Raw genomic sequence first — 23,041 nt, forward strand, 5'->3', positions numbered from 1 at the left:
AGCTTATAAATGACACTATAGTGCGAGCTTGAGCTTTAACGTCACCTTATGAATATGTCGATAAAACGATGAATTATGTGTGGACTGTTTGTGAGCCATTTGTGTGTTGGTTGGTTGGCATCTGGTACATTAAAGGCAATTATTGTCATGTGGTTTGTGGGAAAACCCGGATTGGATCTCTTTGGTCACCTGGGTGAAGGACTTGAAGACAGCACTATTTGAGGGCTGGGAATGTGACTAGCAAATATGTTACCCATCCCAAATGCATTGCCACGACCGATAATAATAACACTTCAAACGGCCAATAGTGAACACGTTGATTTTTTTTGTTTTTATTATTTAGTTTATGTATATAGCAAAGACTGATACAATATAACAACAGTAACACGACAACTAAATCCAGTTACCAATAAGTGCATAGAGTACACGGCAAAGTCATGGACTTGTTACACACAAAATATCAAACTTCACGTCGAAAACAAAACATTTTCACGGGTATTAAATAGATTCCACTCCATATCTTGATACGTGCAGCCGTTAACAGCCTCGCGCGGATGAATAGCAGCTGTGCGCCGAGGCCGAGCGCGGAACAATACAAGAAGCCGAGCAACAACAACGAGGAAAGCGTTACTGCAACCGAATTAGCTACATTTACAGATTTACACAGATCCAACGAAAATAGAAATTAGAATAAAATTTGAAACTAAAGCGTCGAACATTAACGAGCGCCTCGAATTAATCGAAGGGGGAAACAAGGCGAGAGGTTTATCGCACAAGGTCGCGACTAGAGAGCAGACGTCGCAAACACATCCCCCCTCAGTTCTGCAGCGGTCTCCATTTTAACTCCTCGCCCGCTCGGTACCTCACGTGTCCTGGACTGTCTTTCTCACATGACCCGTGTGTTTGTCCCCGTGATCAGTACTTCCATCTCCGTGTATCAGTGTCGCTGCTGAATATCACATTTTAAACTGCAACCTTCATGGATATGCTTGAACAGAGTTTGGACAGCGCTACGAGGTAAGATAATGTGTCCCCAGCTCGCGGCTCGCTAATGGCTTCCCACCAGGCCTACAGCCCCGAAGTCACCATTTTCTCTTTGCAACGCAATGCAATGTTTAGCAGATGATTAAAATACCTTGTTTTCCGTTACATTATTTACATGTAATGCAGTCGCTATGGCGGCGTGCCATAATTATAAAACATTTGTGTCACATATTACATGGGTATGTTTATTTATTTTTTTATATGGACTTTATATATTTCTAGCAAATGCTTGCTGTCAGAAGCGGGCGCCTTTTTTGCAGAGTTGTAATATTACTACTGGGGCGTTTGGCTTTTGCAGGGTAGAAGCATATTATTAGTACTCATTTCATTTGATCGATTTAGAATGGGGACATTTGAGTGTCCTGATCCCATAACGTTACAGGTTTTTACTGGACTTGAAGATGGTTTGCTTGTTTGCTAAATAACCGTATATAATAGGCGTTCCTGCTGGGCTATATTTAAAAGTGTTCGGCTTTTGGTAAAGTTGTCTCTCGGTGTGCATTTATATTGTATATATATGTAAGTAAACATGCATTAATTATTGAAAAAGTTAAAATAAAACTTTCCCTGACCGTTTCACAGGCAAACATAAATTATGTGACATGTTTATGTCATTGGTTATTATTACTATACTACTCCTGAGATGATCCCTTCATCCCAGCGCATGGGGGCACTCTTGATCCATCATCGGGGCTTTGTAGGCAGTCAATGTTTTCATGGCTGTTTGAGGCGTTGTGAGGAATGTCTTACATTTGGGACAACATGAAACTGACTTATATTCCTAATGTTTTTCAGTCACGAGAAACAGGAAACCGAAGAAGTTGTCCAGTTACAGGAAGGTATGTATGAATCTTGATTCCGTCCACTCCCAACATCTGCCGTCATTCATCCAAATAAAAACATTATTTTTGTTATCGTTTCTCCTATCACAATATTATCCAATTCATACACGGGAGAACGCTTTATGAATGTTTGTGTGTGCACTTTCTTTTGTTATGCTTGCAAGTAACTGTGTTTAAGCACAGCCTCTGAAACCTTCAGCTATGTTTTTGTCAGAAGGGGTGGGGACGGAGGAGCCGACTGCAGTCACCATTGCCAGCGTCCAGCAGGCCACGTTTGCAGACCACAATGTCCAGTACCAGTTCCGTACAGAGAACAGTGGCGGACAGGTGAGGGCATGTTTTCACACCCGCGGGATAACTCCCTAGTCTTAATTATTTTTGTGCCCAGAGATGGTGTACTGGTTGGGGAACCCCCGCTTTTCGAACCACAGGTGTCCCTACTGGATATAAAAACAAAATGTTTTTTACTCTCCCCAGGTGACCTATCGTGTTGTTCAGGTGACAGATGAGCAGATAGAGGCGGCGCAGGATGGAACCGGAGCGGTCAGTGTGGTCTCCACGGCGTTCACAGGAGCCCAACAAACGGTGGCACAGGTACACACTAAATTCTTTTTTTGTTTGTTTGTTTTTAAACTTCTAAACTGGTAAAGGCACTAACATAGTCTTGACGTACACTTGCCAATGGGTCTTCTGCCATTTGCCTTTCATACTCCAACTGTATTCCAGAATTCGTGCAGAGACATATTTTTTAAAGACACTGGTATGCAAGTCGGCAGGTGCCAGTTACACCATGGAGCGTGGACATGTCTATGTGGACACCAGCTGTGGTCCACTGTTACCTCATTTGCGCCTGCATGGACCTTGTTCCGGTTGGGCTATGGCTTGACTACAAACAGACCTTAACAGTACCATATGGAGAGGATGCTGACACAGTCCTACGTTTCCACTGACTCCTGCTGTCATCCTTTCCGCTCTCTTGTTTTTGTTTTTCCTCTGGTCCTCGTTTGCCAGGCGGTTATTCAGAACCCCTTCAGCAATGGGGGCAGTCCGGCGGGGGAGACCGTGGGAGGGGAGACACGCTTTGCGTACTTCCCTGCAACCACTGTTGGCGATGGGACGGCCACGGCAGTCTCGGTGCAGGCCACCACAGATCCAACACTCACGCAGGCCGGAGGTGAGGATATGGGGTTTTCTTTTTATCGAATTAATCAAAATAATAATCGTCCGATTAATTGATTATCAAAATTGTTGTTGGGGCGGCTAGGTGGTGCAGTGGGCAAGGCACTCGCCACCAATGCTGGCTGGGTTCGCGTGTTCGAATCCAGCTCTCCACATTGTTTTCAGTTTGGCTGGTCGTCCGTACTAATACAATTGGCAGTATTAGAGGGTGGGAAAGCTGATGGGTGGGTCCTGGGCGTTGTAAATAGAAAAATACTCCTACAGTTCGGTCGGGGTGCCTGCTCAGCGAAGGAAGGATCTGGAGGGAGGTAGTGTGACCTTCCACACGTTACACTCTCCCAGTGAGAATCTGAGCTGCCAGGCTGGCTGCCGGCTGGCTGCGCATGTGTCGGAGGATAGCATGTGATAGTCTCCGGCCTCTCGGACCAATAGTAGGGGGGGTGCGCAACAACCAGGAAGGGAGTTGGGAATTGGCATAACGACTAACAGAGGAGGGGGAAAAAGATGATGATAATAAAAAAAATTGTTGTTAGTTGCAGCCCTAATTCCTATGCACCCCTATACATACTTTACACTTTGTATCTTGATTAGTGTACCTCTTAGCCTGCGACAGCCCATATCGGGGACCTTTTTGGGACGCTTTGCCCACCGGCACTTTGGCGACCCCTAGTGACTCGGGTGTGCATATTTTGTAATACAATATAGATACTGAATTAAGGCGAGACACTACAGGTGAATAGGGTAAAACATTTAACTAATAGATATCATAATGAAACTTCCCCAGTTGATTACTTATATTAAGACAAGACTTTTTTAAGACTTTTTTGTATTACAAGTTTTCTGAAATTGTATGTTTAAATATGCAAATGAAGCATGATCTACTTAAATATGCAATAATTTGCATATAATTCCGGGACAGAAATCTGAACATTGGATAAAGCCATTTTCAAAATTATAGTTTCATTTTGTTGACATATTAGAGCCAAAGGTTATTACAGAGGGGATTTTGGATATCTTTTTATCACTCCATAAATCAGAAAATACTCCATTCAGTCCATTTCTATGGTAAAATTCCATATTTCGCCATGTTTTTAGGAATAAAATGTGATATAAATCAGGGTATGAATGCGATATCAACAAACCCTTCTGTAAATACCTTCAGAACATAGATATGAATAGAACTGGGAGGTTTGGTGTATGCGAGTGTTACTGAAGTGGAGATTTCTGGCTCAGAGTATGAGGAAAAACTCTTAAAACTCATTTTTGGGAAAACGCCTTCAAAGTTCTGTATTGTAAATACAATCTATTAATCGCCCAGCCCTAGCTGCAGTAGTTCCGTCAATCTAGATCCGATCTCGAAAATGATTGTGGATCGAAAATGATTGTGGATCGCTGTAGCCAATGAGTGTGGCTTCCAATGATACCTTTCAGTGCCGGGCCGTGTTTTCCTTTTTATCCCGTTGAATGCCACCATCCACGGCCAATGTTAACACTTTGGCTGCCTAAGGTTAAATTCATGATATACCATAGATTGCCAGCGCTATTTGTCTATGGAGAAAGTCCCCTTCTTTGCAGGGCTATAACTTTTTAAATTCTATTGCTACATTGCCATTATTAGGGCCCATTCAAAGTCCTATATGTATTGTTCATTGTGTAGCAACGTTAAACTTTTTCATTCACATATTCATAGTAAAGTATGGTCTAATGTATAAGTATGTTTTCATCTCTTTCTGCAGCTTTCTCCAGAACGTGATATATAGCCCCAAATGCATTATATTGATGATGAAATACAGTTTGATGGCAATCAGCGCGATATAAAAAATTCCAACTAGACGTACTTCTAGAAGTTACTACACGTCATCTGATGTTGACCGGATGGGCGAGGGGGCGTTTATAATTCCGTGGGCAGCGTTATACCAATCATCTAATGTGGGTCAAATGTTGATAATAGCCGTTAGTATCGAAGACGGTAACGTTACACGCTGAAACTCACCCCAGTCTCCGCGCGCCGTTGGGCGATCATCGTAGAGTAGAAATCTTATCATTATGGGATATATTTTTACCCGGTCCATCTCCAGCTTGTATAATGGTATATACGTCCAAATCATGTTGTTTATCGAGTTATTGCCAATCGATCACCGTGTAGCGTGACGAGCCAGAGTCCCATGACCTATAGCGAGCGCCCGGAAGTACTACGGACGTCTAGCACAACCTCTATGCCACATCCTGTTTGGCGATTGCGCCGATCGGCCACCAGATGGCGCTCCTGAACCGCCAGAGAGCTCAGTGGGTCCTGCTGGTGGATCTCAGGCCAGCGGAGGGGACATATGAATCCGATCGCAGATTTTTGAAATATTGATATAAGGACGACGTAACGCGTCCTCCGGCAACTTTAGCATGGCCAGCAAAGACGTCTAAAGACGGTTCCCGGCAGCCAAAGTGTTAACGTTAATATCGCCTAATCTATGTTTTAAATTATGGCTATGTGTCTGATCTGCCCGTCGCTTATCAAAGACTCATTTTCCAGTCAACATTGGCAAGGCAGATTGTATTTTTATCGCTTCATTTCCGTTTGATAGCATTTTGAAAATCACCCGTTTTCCGGGGAAAAACAACCCATGCCTATGATAATCGCCTTTTTACTGGAATATTCCAGTACGTTGTCATTTGTCGGCCTATTTATCAATCGTTTTCAAATAAATGCTAGATGATCGATAGTATATGTGTGCGCACGCTCGTGCCGTGCGCTGATAATCGCTGCTCTTATTTCCTCAGTCAAAACAGCCATATCACATAAACGCTTATATATCAGTGAAAACAAGTCTGATTATCCTAACACTGATAACATAGATTCCTTACCTGAGGTCGGATAGTATCCAAATGGTTTATTCCAATTTCCGATCGCCATTGGAAAAAATCGATAAATGTATTTATCCATCGTGTGTAGGGATGGGTACCTTTCACATTTGAACCGATACCGGTACCTGTGAATCGATACCGGTACCCAACGGTACCTTTTTTCGGTACTTTAATCTCAAGAAATTTAATTTACTTACCTGAGTCGTGAAAAAAAAGAATCCAAACTTCAAATAACTACAATTTCAACAGTTTTCGGCTTGCCATTGCTCCGACTGCTTTGTTGTTGAATCAAGTCAAATCCTAGGTAAGCATATATTGTGCGTGTGAACGTTGACAAAAAAAAAAAAAATCTCTCTCGGTATCTCACTTGATTCCATACTCTGTAGTATTGACGTGTTTCGGTTCGGTACCTCAAAAGTACCGAATTCGGTACCATCCCTAATCGTGTGTACAGTATAACCCATATTCGCCGTGGCTCAGAGGCTCCAGAATGACCCCGGCTGCATCAGTGAGAAGTAAAATGTGGAGTCAGAAATCCGTTCTCCCATTCACTTTCATTGAGTCTATTCCAAAAGGGTGATTTACCATCTGGGAGACGATAGGGGGCGCTTTTTTCACATCTGAGCGCCGGCGGTCCCTGGATCTCCAACGGTAGGCTCGCGTGATGCAATATGATTTCAGATCGCTAATAAAAAATAAAAATAAAATACCCGAGAATACTCGGGGCGTGGCATTCAACGGTCTGGTCGTAAACCAGAGAAAAGCCGTGAGTGGCACTCAAAGTGTTAACAGGACGCCAAATTAATTGAAGTCTATGAGAAAACTGAGTTTTTCTTTGTACACAGTTTACCATCACTCCCAATCACTAATTCCTGAATGGATCTTTATGAAATTTGGATATGTACTACATACGGCTTCAGGCTATGGCTCCGTCTAGATTTGTAAGCCATACCACATTCTGGGGAAATACTACCTCTGGACTACTAACTACTACAGAAAACTACTCAAGTTCAGACCTATGTTACTCTATTACGTTAGCACTAAAAGTGAATTATTTTTCTGGAATCAGAAACTTCAGAATGTCATATTTCAAAAGTGACCAGGCTCATGCATGTGCTATAAGTATAAAGTATGTTGTTTTGGTTTGCAAAAAAAGTATGCAGTCCTCAAAAACGAAAACTAAAATGGCCATTGCAGGTTTTAGTTAACACTTTCAGTGCCAACGATGAGATTTCTCGTTAGTTCATGCCAACCGTTGAGTGCCAGCCGACGAGAGATCTCGTTTTTAATCGTTATTTTTTTTATTATCGATTTCCATTAATTTTTCATCAATCTAGCCCCACCTTACCAGTGTGGATCTGTCTGAACTCGAACAGGGAAAATACCGCCCCCTATCGTCTCTCCGGATGGTATTGCACCCCATTGGATTGAATGTAACGCATGGAGAAAAAAAAGTCCTGCTTCCACATTTTACTTGTCAGGCATGTAATCCGAGCATACTGGAGTCATCGCCCACCATCAGAACAGCGGAGAATATGTGTTTCCAGTACCCAGCGTTGGATCAATAAACGCAATCGATATTTGGAATGGCGATCAGGAATTGGAATAATCTTTTTGGAGAACATCTGATCTGAGGTAAGGAATCTATTTTACCAGTCTTGGGATAATCGGAGCTATTTTCACCTATATATCAGTGTGTGCGATCAGGAAATAAGATAATAGATTTTTCAGCCCGCTTCTATAGCGTGCATAAGTACACATATACTATCGATAATCTAGCATTTATTTGAAAACGATTAATAAATAGGCCGAAAAATGACAACGTGTTTTGTGTATTCCAGTGTATTCCAGTAAAGGGCGTTTATCACAGAATCTTTATTTTTTTCTGAAACTTTCAAAAAACGAGCGTTTTTCAAAATGGTAGAAAACTGAAATGAACCGATTTATAAAATAAAATAAATTCGTTTCATCAATGTTGACTGCAAACAAGTCATTGATAAGCGACGGCCAAATTAGACACATAATTTAAGATATAGTTTATGCGTTCGCAAATATGAGAGCTCTGTCATTGAATATAGCGGTGGCACGCAACAGGGTTCCTAGGCACCGCATGGCTGGCATGGAAAGTGTTAAGAGGTAGTTTATTTGGATCTCTGACCCTCAGTGAGTTAGTCCTCCAAGAGTCCTATACATGAACCATCAACAGACACACCAGCTTACATCATGCATCCCAAATATCAACGGCAATAATATCATCCCCATTACAAATGAATTGTCGAGCAGACGCTTGAATGCTTCAAACACAACTATCATATATAAATTTTTTCGTAAATTTCTTTTACCCACATCCAGGTCAATTTTATGTGATGATGAGTCCACCTGATGTCCTCCAGACCGGCACCCCCCGTACCATCGCACCGCGCACACACACATACACCGCGTAAGTATGATGGAACTTGGCCACACAGTCCCAATCCATTTCAACATTATCATCATCATCAGAGATGACTACTCAATGTGGCCCACTTTTCTCACCCTACATCCTTCCTCCCTCCACAAAAACTCCACATTGGATTGGATATATACTCCTTGCCTCTTCCTCGCCCCTGTTTTGGCATGATTGGTTTGTGATTGTGTGTACAGTAGAGAAAAATTTAATGAGAAGAAAGAGAGGAAGAGAAAAAAAGGACGACAATATTCTTTATTCGAAAAGATACCAAAAAGAATTTGAGAAACCAAATCTGTCCCACTTACCTGCCATCCCCAGAGACCTTGGTGAGAGCGAGATGTTGCAGCATGGCAGTTCAAACTGGTGAGGATCTAATTTTCACCCCCCCCCCCCCACCCCACCCCCCCTCCTTCCATCATGTGTGGTAGAGACAGACTTGTGGTGGCTCGCTACTAGTTGTTATCAGTGTTAACCGTGTTTTAGCATCCTCTTGTGTGGTGATTTAGAGGGTCGAAAGATTCCAGACTGGTCAGCCCTGTCGGTCGGTGCATCTCACCAGTGCCATGACCAGAGTGGGGCAACTCCATAACACACTTTATTTTTTATCTGATCTTAGTTTTAAGTGTACTAGTGCCAGACCATGAGGTGTGTTGAATAGCATATGCTAATATCTATCACATTTAGAATCGGTCTTGACTAGGGATGTCCGATATTATCGGCCTACCGATATTGGCATTAAAATGTGATATCGGATATTTATTTTTTAATTTTTTTTAATTTAATTTTTACATTTCTATAACCTTTATTTACCCAGGCAAGCAAGTAAGAACAAATTCTGATTTATTTATTGTCAAAAGTATGCATAATGTTATGTTAATTCCACAACAAGACATACCGTATGTAACCTTTAGGTGAAATATTCCTACAGCTTAACAGGTTAATTACCTGAAATTATTCAGTTTTTTGGGGGGGGGGGAAACCCTGCATATATCGGTATCGGTTGATATCGGTATCGGAAATTAAGAGTTGGACAATATCGGTATATCGGTATCTGTAAAAAAGCCAATATCGAGCATCCCTAGTCTTGACCAATAACTGTAGTTTTTAATGGCGTTTCTTTTCTTTTTTTTACACTGTCTCTTTGAGTGGGGGGCCTCACCACAGGTAAAGGGAGAGTCAACCTATTCAATCTTTGTCTTTTTGTGGCTACAGGAAAATGGATGGTCCACGGGCACCCAGGGATGAGAGGAGACGAGCACAGCACAATGAAGGTAGACCGCATGCTTATTAGTATTATAACTATATATAAACATTTATGCATAAAAAGGGTCATGAAAACGTTAAGCTAGGAAAGCAATTGGTACACATAACATTTCTTTTCAGTTTATACAAAAAGATGAATGTCACCGTTTAGGTTTTTCTCACAAAGGATATACCATAGTTTTGACAATAACCCCCATTCCTCATAAATTTGCAGTGGAGAGAAGAAGAAGAGACAAGATCAACAACTGGATCGTTACTCTGTCAAAAATCATCCCTGACTGCAACATAGACAGCAGTAAAACTGGAGCGGTGGGTGATGTAAATGGGGTATATTCTTTATTCTTAGTCCACTATTACTCTCTTTAAGTTCTCTCAACTTAAATCGTTGATTTTATTTGACATCTGTAAAATTGTGTTTCCCACAATGTCATGTAGAAGGACCTCATTAAATCAAGTCCCTATTAGGGTTGCAAATTGTAAGCACGTTCCTTACTCGATCATTGATAGCGTTAATGATCTCAATCGATTAATTGTAACAAAAAATACCCAATTTACCAACAATACGTTTATTTCCGCAGCAGCGACATAGTGCATTCTCGCAACAGTGCATGGCATATGAAACGTAGAAACGTAGAGGCCTAGACATATTAAAACGCATTTGTGTCGACTTTAAGCGGGCGAGCTGCATATGTCACTCGCCAGTCGCCACTTGAAAAAATCAAAGGCATGTATTTAACAAATTCTAAAAATTTCTAAACATTGTTTTATATTAACTTAATAAATAAACAAACAAAAAATCTACTTTTGTCCAATAGGCCTAACTAAATAACAGATTACGCCCATAAAACGCTGAAAATTACCAACTGTACTAACGAAGCCAACAGCGGGACGCCGTCCAAGGGCGGGCCATCGGAACGTTAAGTGGTTAAAGAAATCAAAAGCATGTATTTAACAATGTTCTAAACACGGTTTTATATTAACTTAATAAATAAATGAAAAATCTACTTATGTCGATGAAAAATTTCCAATAGGCCTAACTAAATAACATGCATAAACACTGAAAACCCAGCACACTTCTAGTTGGCAACACAGCAGCAGTGGTGGTCTGTCGTCAATGCAACCTTGCAATCACCTGTAACGTTAGCTAGCTGCGCGAGCAACTCGAACTTTGCACCGGTGTAGTGCTCCTCGATGTGCGAGGTGGTTGTGCCTCAGGATGGGATATGGCACGCTGGCTCAAGCACTAAATGCCGAAATCCTTCGCCGTCAACCATATCAATCATGCCGTTTTTGATAAATGCGCAGACTGGCTTGGGTTATTTTTTCAGAATCGACGCTTCTCTTAGCCTGCTTAATTTTTCAAGTTGCTGTCGCTCGTGTCGTTTTCCCTCGCTTATTTTCCAGACAAAGGGGTAGTTGCCTCCTCATCATAGATATATTGCGCCCTCTATCTGTTCATTGAAACATGCTTTGAAAATACACCATTCTACTGACTGCTACAATGTAATAAGAGACGGACAACATTGTAACATCATTGTTTGATCGAGTAAATGTCATGTGTTCGAGTAAATCCTTAACACTTTAATCGCCGGAAACGCCGTAATTCGTCATTGCCCGCCATGCTCATTCTGCCGAAGACGGCGTAACACGTCTTTGATATCAATATTTCAAAAATCTGTGATCGAAATCATATTTCTCCTCCGGGGACCTGAGATATACTGCTCTGAGATATACTGCTGATCTCCACTCAACTCTCTAACGGTTCAAGAGCGCCATCTGGTGGCCGATCGGCCAACAGGAAGTGACGCGCCAAACAGGAAGTGCTCATCCATATTTCGTCCGGGCACTCGCGATCGTTAGCCGGACTCCATCTCGACACACTGGATAATCAATCGCTCACCCTAACTCAATAAACAACGTTATTTGGACGTATATAGTATTATACAACCTGGAAATGGTTCATCTAGATCAACATCCCATAATCGAAAACTGTCTACTCCAAGCTGATCGTCCAACGGCGCGAGGAAGATACGTAAGATCCAGCGTTATTTTCTAACGTGTTCCATATAAACTGCTCTGATGATCATATGACCCACACTAGACGAATGATATAACGTTGCCCACGGAATTATAAACGACCCCCCGCCCATCCGGTCAACATCAGATGATACGTAGTAACTTCTAGAACCACCTCCAGTTGAAATTTTTTATCTGGCACCGATCGCTACCAAACTGTATTTGATCATCAATATAATGCATTTGGGGCTATAAATCAAGTTCTGGAGAAAGCTGCAGAAAACGATAAAAACATACTTATACTTTAGACCATATTTTAGTATGAATATGTGAATGAAAAAGTATAACGTTGCTACACCCTGAACAATGGATATAGGACATTGAATGGGCCATAATAATGTCAATTTAGCAATAGAATTTAAAAAGTTATAGCCCTGCAAAGAAGGGGAACTTCTCCATAGACAAATAGAGCTGGCTAGGGATGGTAAATTATGAATTTAACCATGGCGATCAAAGTGTTAACGATCAATCAATCGATCTTCAATTAATTGCTAACATCCCTAGTCCCTATTAAAATCCTAATCCAGTGGCGGGCAACCTTTTTTTTGGCACAAGATCTACTTTGCCCTTTTTCTAGATCTACTATCGCCTGCCAAGCAGACAGTGAGAATGACGACTGCTTTTAGGTGTTATTGTAGGCTGCTAATCAGAATAATGCAAACATATCTACATATATATGTACAATAATGCAAACATATAATTTAATATACAATATAAATATATTCTGTCTATACTCTGTTATGTTCTGACTACCTGGGGAGAAGTATTATAAACATTGATATTATTAAACTACAATAAAATACATTTAAAATGCTGTTGACAGCACATGCTCATTATAACAATTAATAATTACCCCCATTCTATGACTGATTGCATTCAAAATATTCCAGTCTTGCCTACTTTGCTTTAAAATTCCATATTGAGAAAGAAAGAAGACTCATTTCTCACTTCAAGATGTTTATTTGAGAACTCAAGTATTGCACAACACAAAATAATGAATATATTGTAGCAACATCATTCTTTCTTATTTCAGAGGCAAAAAATATATAATTTTCACTTTAATATAAAATGAAGACTGCACAAAAATCTTGACTGTATGAAAAAAGAGGCCATGAAATCCATACTCATGCCTGGTCTATTGCAGTACCACAAACCTACTGTCCAATCTTGTCTTTTGTAGCTCTCCTTTAGTGCAACAGTTGGCACTGGGACCTACCAGCAAGTCCATGTATGTCTGGGCCGCTGGGCTGTAGCTGCTGGTTGCAATTCTTAAAGCGGCCACAAGGTGGTGTTCTGTCACTGGATCTGCACTCACATCAGCGAACACCGTTCTGATTTAAAATACACAGTTGTGCTAGATTTGACTCGTCGAGCTGAAGAGAAAAACGCACACAGGATTTCATGTCTGTCATTTGCACCTTACAAGTCCTCTGAAATCCCCTCACACCTGCACACCACTGTTCTCCTGGACACCAGAAGTCAGTCTTGTTTTTAAAATCGCAACTCGCCGGCACCTTGAAAGAAATGCCTCCTTGAATATCCTGCTGTCCTGGAACGAGTTATTGTGTTTGGCTGAAGAACGTGGCTTATGCCTTAGGAGGCTGTAGCTTTTACTTTCACACCCAGCATAGTAAAAACTGGTCTTGTTGCTAGTTGTGATTTCAGTTATTTCCTACTTCACCGTTTGCTGTCTTTGTGGTTTGTGAGTGAGGAAATGGCGTTTTCTGTATTTTTATTTTTTCTTTCTGCGCCACGCAGTAGTCTAATATAAGGCAAGATTCATTTTCAATACAGCGGCTGAAAGCTGTGTATTCTTAATCCCAGCAGGGCTATGTAATTACGAAACACTCCAAATTCATCCCAGAGGCCGGAGCCCTGGAAAAGCCAGTGAAAGAAGAAGGTGGGCCAAAGAGCCACACAGGACAGGGATTTGTTGAGATTCACATTTAAAAAGGAAAGCGAGTATGATTGGATGTCTTTTATCTGGGATTTCCAAATCCTCTGGAGATCTACTCGGGTCCTGTGCGCTCACCCGGTTGATCTGAAAGACATGGTTGACCGCCTCTGTCCTAATGTTATTCTGATGTTAGAGGTGTGTTTATCATTTCCCAAGAAATAACTCATTCGGCATGGAAATGCCAGGAAAACTACTAAGACCCTAACATGGTTTTTAGACTCGGTAGAGAAGTCCAACTCACCATTGTCAACAACGAATACATTGGAAGAGTTAATACTTACAAATACTTGGGGATAGAGAGATTGATGACCAGCTGAAGTTCAATGAGAGTGCTACTGTGAAAGTAAAACCGATTGCTACAGTTAATGTTGTTTTGATTGTCTTGCCAACCTGTCCTTTTGGTCTGATATTTGTGTTTAGTAATGTGTGCAAGGCCAAGCTAGGTTGCAGTGGATGTTGACGATAGGTAGGGTCATTCTGTGTGATCAGACGTCAGCTGCCCAGCTGTGTAAAGACCTTGTTTTGAAGGCCCGAGCGCATGATCCTTTTTTAACCGGTTATTAACAATTAACTGATAAGCTTAAAATCCGCTATAAACCAATGGGTTCATATCTGTGTCTGATGGAAAAAAGCCAATGAAATTAATGTTTGTTTTTATATCGGCAACACTGTCCCTAATGTAGGACACATCTGACTTTACATGCTATCAGTCTTTATGAATGAGTGTGTTGAATCACTTGCGCTAAAATACCTCTTATGACATACGGTAATTTACTGCTCATAGCGGATTTACTTTAGCTTATTATCCACTGAAAACGCTATTGTCCAAAACCTCCCAAGAAACATACCTGGCAAATCAGCGGGTGCTTTAAGACGACTACCGGTACATAGTTTTGGTATGTTGCCCAATTCAGAGATGAGTACCTGCAGCAAAGGTCTGAATACAGACATTTTGTATTAAAAAGTAATACAAATTATTTTAAAAAATTATCGAATTAATTCAAGACTTTATAGTTAATTAATAGAAATTAATCTAATTTTAAACGCATATCAATATTTGATGCGAAAAGCAAAAATGTTCAATTAAAATGGATTTTGGTATATGGGTGAATCAATGAATATACATAAGTTTAAGCAGCAAAATCTTGTTTATTAGCTACTACACAGACCAACAGTCAGATCAATGCAATTTTTAACAAAAAACTTTAGGAATAATATATATATATATAGCGCAAATGACCTTTTCTCTTTTGAAAGGTAACATTCTGAAGTTTCTTACACATAAAGAAAAATCACTTTGAGTGCTAATGAAATAGAGTAACAGCGGTTTGAACACACTGAAGTAAAAGTTGTGTGTACTCACATTTCTGTTTAGTGGTTGCCAGATGCCTGTTTTTAAGTTCCAGCTGAGAGGTAGGAGCTGGAAAACATAATTGTTCCATAGCCTGAAGTCTTATAGTCATACAGGTCCAAAGTTTATAAAAATCCCACGGAAAATTAGTATTTCAAAGGTTTTTGTAATGTGTACCGCAATAATTCAGCGTGATAATCCAAAATGGCCTTTTATTTAGCCCCTCGAGTCAAAACAAAGGACTTCCTCGTCCGAACGGCTTGTCCAATGACGCTTGAGGGATGTTTCGTCTTCTAACTCGAGACCAGAAGCACGCAATAGATTGAGTGGGGTGACGATCGAAAGGCGGCAAATTCAACTTTCCAACAATGTATTGGTTGATCGGCGAAAATGCAGCCCGGAGCCGACAGACAAGAGCAAAGTGCAGCGATGTACGATAAAATGCGTAATCTTTTTTTAGCGTTTAATTTTTTTTGCAGTTAATTAATAGAAATTAACGCGATAAAGTCCCAGCCCTACTTAAAAGTATAGTTATGACCCCTTTTGGACCTCTAGCCATATTTCTTACTTACTAATGATGATGTTGATCGATAAGAGTCCTTTCTCAGTGTAATCTAGTTCTTCATACTGGCTCCGGATAGTTGGCTACAAACTAATGCAAAGTCAATGGGGTCACGCTGAGACTCACTGAACTATGCTTTGTGTGCAACAGTGGAGTAAACTTCAGTGAGCCTCAAGTCATCTTGTACAGACAGGAGCTCAACCTCATTGACTTTGCATTGGTTTGTAGCTAACTATCCGGAGCTAGTATGAGGAACAGCATGGATTGCGCTGAGAAAGGACTGTTGTTGAACAGTGAATGTTGGTCCTTCAGAGTGCCCTGAACCCTCTTTTGTGTTCTATTGGTCAGAGTAAAGGAGGCATCCTGTCCAAAGCCTGCGACTACATTCGGGAGCTTCGTCAGAACAACCAGCGACTGCAGGATAGTTACAAAGAGGTGGAGCGAGTCCAGGTGGACAACGAGTTGCTTAGACAACAGGTACGTTTACCCTAACCTTAACCTGAGACTACCAGTACCTTAACCTGAGACGACCAGTACCATAACCTGAGACGACCAGTACCTTAACCTGAGATGACCAGTACCTTAACCTGGGACAACCGGAACCTTAAAGGAAAACTCCAACATTTTGGGAAATTAGTAGGGATGCCCCGATCGATCGGCCACCGATCGTTATCGGCCGATAATCAGTATAAATATGCGATCGGGGAATTCCGATAATTAGTCATATTCGCCGATCGCGGAAACTGATCAAGTGGATATCTCACTCGCTTGTCTCAGACGCACAGGACCTGCAAACTGCTCCTCCTCCCTAGCCCCGCCCGTACCCGTGTAGAGTTTGTAAACACAGAGGAGGCGGACCTTCTCTGCTGAGTCTAGATAGTGCATTCGACCTGAGCTAACGTTAGCTACCTAGCTATCGTTACTGTTTAAACAAAATTACCCAGTCAACTATTCACTTTTAGTAGGCATTGTCTAACGGTATTTAGCCGGCTAGCTACTGATAGCTCCGGATATCAACAAATGCCCCAGGAAGTCTAGTAGCCCATGTTGATATCTCCGTTAGCTTGCGTTAGCTTGCGTTAGCTTGCGTTAGCTGACGTTAGTTCACGGTTCAAAACTAAATGTCCGATTGAACTAAATAGTTGTCTTAACGTCATCTAGCCGGCTAGCAGTAGCTACAGATAGCTCCTGATATCAATGTCTTATAACATTGATTGAATGCGTATTCGAGCTGAGGGCTTGCTGAATGTGAAATGATCAAAGCATAACGTTACCAATAGGGTCCCGCTGCAGCGCCGGAGAATCCTTTTTGGAGCTAGGGCTACTAGAGTACACACAGACAGTGGAGCTGTTTGCAGATAGCGAGCATTTTGACTTGTTGCGGGGTGGCGATGTCTCGCAGATAATACAAGTACAAGTCTAATTATATAATATATATATTTTATTTAAAAAAAAATTATATAAAATAATTTTTAATTTCTTTTTAATCAAAAACGATCGGTATCGGATCAGTATCGGCCGATATGGCTCACGACGATCGGTGATCGGTATCGGTGGCAAAAAACGTGATCGGGGCATCCCTAGAAATTAGCTTATTTAACATCTTCCCTGGAGTTAGACAAGAAGATGCATACCTTTTTTGCGTGCATTTAGCTTAGGGAACAGTCGCTCCGTTAGCGTAGCTTAGCTTCATCACTGGAAGTGGGGCGGAGTTAGAGCCTGACGTTCCCTACAGTGCCCTACAGTCACGAAATACACTCCAAATACAACTCAAACGTTCCTGTAAACATGTTGTGACCTGTGTATTTACCACGTGGAGAAATAAAAAATAATTGAATTTGACAATTGTGTTTTCTAAGCAAATATACTCGGGAACTATTTTTTGCCTCGACTCCTCTGAGCGCAGTCAGTGATTTCAACGTGTCGTCGTGATTGTTGACATTCTCATTCATTCAAAGGATCCGAACCGATTGAAGTTTATGGATACCATGACTTAAAATCCTCTTACCTTGACGATTAAAAGCCTCTCCAATTTAGAAAACGGTAATCCAATGGCTGGTATTGACTAATGTTACAACTAACCTAAAGTTAGTTTAGGTTTGTGTTAACGTTAGATAATGTACAAAATAAACGTATTCCGCTGCTATAGACGTCGCTCTTTTATTTTGAAACCCCCCTGACCGGAAGTTACCCTCGTTATCTGCTTGAGTGCCCGGTTGGTTGTTGGTTAGCTCCGTTAGCGTGCAGTATATCAATACCAGCCATTGGATTACTGTTTTCTAAATTGGGGAGGCTTTTAATCGTCAAGGTAAGATGATTTTAAGTCATGGTATCCATAAACTTCAATCGGTTCGGATCCTTTGAATGAATGAGTGTCAACAATCACGACGACACGTTGAAATCACTGACTGCACTCAGAGAGGAGTCGTTAGGCAAAAAATAGTTCAGAGTATATTTGCTTAGAAAACGTAATTGTCGAATTCAATTATTTTTTATTTCTCCACGTGGTAAATACACAGGTCACAACATGTTTACAGGAACGTTTTGTAGTGTATTTCGTGACTGTAGGAAACGTCAGGCTCTAACTCTGCCCCACTTCCAGTGATTAAGCTAAGCTACGCTAACGGAGCGACTGTTCCCTAAGCTAAATGCATGCACAGAGACAAAAAAGGTATGTATCTTCTTGTCTAACTCCAAGGAAGATGTTAAATAAGCTAATTTCCCAAAATGTTGGAGTTTTCCTTTAACCTGAGACAACAGGTATGCTGACCATGACCTTCAGAGAATTTTATGCTAACCCTGGCCATGTTCACACATATATGTATATTTTTTAAAACATAGTATTTTCTCTGTCTCCTGTCCACATGAAAACTAGATTTTTAGGTAACATTTTACAAAAAAAAAATACTTGCATGCACCAGGAACCTACGAGAAATGGTGGGAAATTACTTGGTTTAAGTATGTTCTGTAACGCTAGGTTTAACTTCTGCTTGATGAGAGACTAGCATGTATTACGTGGTGTTCCCGCGGATCTAAATTTAGGGGTGTCATGATTTGATTTGACTTTTGATTTTAACGTCCCAATCTTTTTTCAGCACTGACCACTATGCCATTGTTGGATTAAGTATTGAGTCTTAATTTTCTTTTTTGTAATTGGTTTTATGCCCTGACAACTGTCATTTACATTTTCAAATCGAAATTGTGACACCCCTACTGCTAATTAAATAGTATTTTAACTAAGTAATGATTGAAAATGGATCAATTGTCTAAGCGGCAGCAGTTGTGCTGCTAGCGTGCCGTTTCAGAACATTGTGATTAGCTGTTTAACACATTGGTTGCCAGCCGTATATGCCGATTTATCGCTTGGATGCCACCACGTTAATCAATGGGAGGATGAGCACATTTGCGAATGCATAAACTATATCTTAAATTATGGCTATGTGTCTAATACACCGTCGCTTATCAACGACTTGCTTGCAGTCAACATGTACGAAACGGATTGTTTTTTCATCAGTACATTTCCGTTTTATACCGTTTTGATTAAGAGTATAGTTTCGGAGAGTTCTAGTAATTTCAGAGAAATTCCGCGAAAATAGCCATTTACTGGAATACACAAAACGCAGTGTCATTTTCCGGCTGATTTATGAATCGTTTTAAAATAAACGCTAGATTATCGAGAGTATTTGTGTTCTTATGCATGATACAAAAGCGGGCTGAAAAATCATTTATTCGTGGCGCGCCTAACGCCACGCACACACACGTTGTGAAATCTGTGAAAACGACTCTGATTAACCCAAAACTGGTAACATAGATTCCTTACCTCAGATCAGATGTTCTGCAAAAAGATGAATCCAATTCCTGATTGCCATTCCAAATATTGATCGCGTTTATTGATCCAACTTTATAGTCCGAAAACACATAATCCAAGCTGCTCCCAGCCTCGCCAGTGAATCTGGTAACACGACACTGCTTGCCAGAGATGGGAAAACCCTGGACCGGAGTTTTTCTCTGATGCACTTTCACTCAATCCAATCCAATGATGTGCATTACCATCCGGGAGACGATAGGGGGCGGTATTTGCCCTTTTCAAGCTCAGAGCCATTCCCAATGATAATGTCAGGCTGGACGGATGAAAAATGAATGGATATCGCTAATAAAAGAAATAACGATTCTCGTTATTGGCAACCAACGCATGGCGGCCAATAACGAGAAATCTCGTTGTTGGCAACCAATGTGTTAAAGGCTGTTCGCAACACCGTGGGTTGGATGGTTGAGCAACCACAATCATAAACCTCTATCATCGCCACTGAGCTCGTCACCTGCCTCCCCGGGTTGTGTTCAGAACATAGCAAGACTACGTTAGTTTTAAAAGTATTTTATTTGTATCTGTGTGTTCCTATCCACACTATATCTAATATATGTCTTGTTATATGTTCCAGATCGAGGAGCTGAAGAACGATAATGCACTGCTTCGAGCGCAGCTACAACAACATGGCATAGAGGTCAATGGAGACGCAACACCACAGTGATACGGACTCAACACACACACACGTGCACACACACACGCCTCTCACATTGCACACAACTCCACATACTTTTCACACACTCTAAAAATGCTAGGAAGTCATCCGAAAAGGAAACCGCTGAAAGTGCACATGCTCCACAAGCATGTATCCTCCAGAATCGGAACACAAATCTACACGGTATCGACGGACTGCAGACATGTTGGCAAAGCAAACCTCTTCTAACTGTCCTTCCCAGGCTGAAAGCTGAGATTCATGACTTTGTAGCTGACTGAATGTCGCACCTCTGCTGAAAGGAAAGCGGCCTCTTCAAATCGCCACGCTTTTCACCAAACTGTTAAGTTTAAATGATGAACTTTACTATTGAGAATCACCTTGACAAAAAAAATGTCCTTCGGAAGTCTTTTTTTTTCCTTCTTTTTAAACTTACTACAGTTTTCCCTTTTTTTTTTTTTTTTGCTTTCTACAGCATTTGTTGTGTTTTGAAGCTACTACAGTATGTGTGACGGGGAACGAAAACTCCTTTTTGTTGTTTTAATTTATTAGTCTCCTTTGAACATGTATACAGAAAGAAAAGACAGTTGCGGTAGAGATCATAGTACAAAAATATCAGGCAGAATTTTGCTGTGCCATTAACCCCCCCCCCCCCCCCCCTTGTTAATAGATAACGAACAAATAAGAGACAAATCAGGTACCTTCCTCCATGGTTATTACCATTACTAAGGCTAGTTTTAACTGCCTATGCACCGTGTGAGTCATATACTGTCATCAATAACTCTAGTTTGATGTCATTAGCCTTTTCTTTTATATATATATATATACCTATCCCTTGGCACTCCCCAAGTGCCAGAGCCTCCACTGGCACCAAAATACACCATTTGCTAATTCAGACCCGTCGTCGAAATTTACAATATATCCCTGATATTATTGGGTGAGTAATGTTGCACGGTGTGTGTTGGCTCCCTGTGGGATAGGAGCAGGAAAGCTGAATAACATCATCCAAGGGGGCTGTTTTATGCTCTTGGTCTACTGGAAGTTGATGGAGTAGATCTCAAACCCTGCCCTCTTTTCTCAAACCTCCTTTCGCAACTGTCTCTTTCCATCGGACAATGTTTGTTTGATTTGGATGATCAAGAAAAGAGGGCGGGACTTGAGATGGGTCAATTGGGAAGGGTCTTCAGTAGAACGGACAGAGGGAGGATTTCATTATTAGCGCCAAGTCTTAACAGCAGCCTGTTGGACAGTAGGGGATTAACATAGCTCAGGTAATTGGGATAGCGCACTAGCAGTGGTTCCCAAACTCATTTCAGTCTATATATATATATATATAGACAGAGCTTAGATTAAACAAATATATTCTCAATATTTGAATGGTTTTTATCGGGCATTAAATCATGTGGTTTTGTTTGTATATCTGCTCATTGTTCTAGGTCAATGTATGAATACACTGAAAGTGCAGTATAGAATGTTTCTATATTTCAACAAGTTCAGTCATCTCATGTCTTGGGAATCTTTCTCAGCTCACCAATCCAATTGTAGCTCAGTGGAGACCTGAGGATCAGTTGTACATGACGATGACAATGTTCACTATTTCTCAATTAGTTTAAAAGTTTGGGAACCAGTGCTGATGATGATGCTATGATGTTGAAGGCAGGGCAGGACAACCATGGCCAGGAGGAATGAGCTGAAGATATTTTGGGAGTGAGCGATGATAGTTTTAACCACCTTTTGTCCTGAAAGTGACCACAGCATGGCATTCTAACCACTGGCATGATTAATTCTGGTAATACAATAAAACAGCAATGTTTATACCGGACAGCTATGCTTCATTATTAAAGATGGCTACAGTTTGTAGTTAGGAAGGGTGTATTCGAGAAGACCTCTTCAGTGCAAACCGTTTGGCGTCTAATAGACCTTTTGTAATCTTGACCAGCTGCTGTGCCTTTTCCCCCCTGCATATTAAGTCTTTTCCTTTCCCGTTCACCAGTCATGTTGTCCTTGATGTTGCATGTTGGGTTTTAATGGGAAAATTCCGTCTCATCAAAAGGATTTTTATTTTATGTCCAAATTACAATTACAAACTAAATGGCCGGATCTTTAATTTTATTTAATTTTTTTAATTTCAATTCTTTAAACAGTACAATTAGGGTGACCAGGTGTCCCGCTTTTGGTTGTACTGCACAGCCATTTGACCCAATGTCCCGCGTCCAGCATATTGAGATGATGTCCAGCTTTTCGAAGCAAAAAAAAACATTGGTCTAAAAGCCCTCCCTACAGTAAACGTTACCCTAGCAACCCTCCTCTTGTCCACACACATTGCTCGTGACACTACCTCATATTGCAGATCTGCACTGCGTTCCGAGAGAGATAGACTCATTACGCGACCACTGCATTCCGAGAGAGACTCGCATTATGCAACCCCCCCCCCCCTCACACACAGGCTATCGCACTGATCTAAATCGCATTGGTATAATAGCGTCTGCTAAATGACTACACTGTAACCGCAATGTTATTCAAGCAAGCTCTGTACGTCGACTAGTGGGAAACTGCTGACGCGATATGTGTTTGATAAGCCTGATACTCATTATATCAAAGATATTTTATCTTTTGCGTTGGCAACACTAAAAAAATATTTTTTTTGACATCTGTCCTGCCAAAATTGTACTGTTGTCCTGCTTTTGGACTTTTCGCACCTGGTCACCCTAAGTACAATACAGAAATGGAATATCGAAATGACCGGATGTTGAAGAGAGAAATGTATATTAGAAGGCCTCATTCACAGGACCACAGACGAAGATAGGAGCGACTATAGTCCATTCATTTTCTTATAGCTGCAGGAGAGAAAGCAGCTGGAAATGTCACCTGTGAGAGGTCTATGCCATATTAAGTGGTGTGTTTACTCAGCAATCACTTTGACCTCCGAATGCAATTATGTT

The 23,041-nt window shown here is 41.1% G+C and overlaps 1 protein-coding gene across 5 annotated transcripts; it reads left to right on the plus strand.

The window, feature by feature from the left end:
• The first annotated feature begins 580 nt into the window (after positions 1-580).
• Positions 581-21,921, plus strand: usf2 (upstream transcription factor 2, c-fos interacting). 5 transcript variants are annotated; one of them, XM_084313609.1, is made up of 11 exons: positions 581-1,017; positions 1,840-1,883; positions 2,101-2,213; positions 2,364-2,480; positions 2,898-3,060; positions 8,277-8,364; positions 8,692-8,736; positions 9,586-9,644; positions 9,851-9,954; positions 15,931-16,059; positions 20,022-21,921. In XM_084313609.1, exons 1-11 carry the CDS (start codon positions 980-982, stop codon positions 20,109-20,111), a joined length of 990 nt encoding a protein of 329 aa, XP_084169735.1. In that variant the 5' UTR covers positions 581-979; the 3' UTR covers positions 20,112-21,921. The 5 variants fall into 5 exon arrangements, with proteins under 5 accessions (XP_084169735.1, XP_084169736.1, XP_084169737.1 ...); XM_084313610.1 differs by having other exon boundaries at positions 583-1,017; positions 9,851-9,945; XM_084313611.1 differs by having other exon boundaries at positions 584-1,017; positions 2,104-2,213; positions 9,851-9,945.
• Positions 21,922-23,041: the final 1,120 nt, after the last annotated feature.

Source organism: Notolepis coatsorum (genome assembly GCF_963971535.1).
Source record: "Notolepis coatsorum genome assembly, chromosome: 4".
NCBI lineage: Eukaryota > Metazoa > Chordata > Actinopteri > Aulopiformes > Paralepididae > Notolepis > Notolepis coatsorum.

Excerpts from the sequence above, each read along its gene's own strand:
- usf2 (XM_084313607.1), top strand. The coding sequence starts at position 980 with ATGGATATGCTTGAACAGAGTTTGGACAGCGCTACGAG. Across the intron at positions 1,018-1,839 it reads AGTTTGGACAGCGCTACGAG|TCACGAGAAACAGGAAACCG; the intron begins GTAAGATAATGT and ends AATGTTTTTCAG. Across the intron at positions 8,737-9,585 it reads CAGCATGGCAGTTCAAACTG|GAAAATGGATGGTCCACGGG; the intron begins GTGAGGATCTAA and ends TTGTGGCTACAG.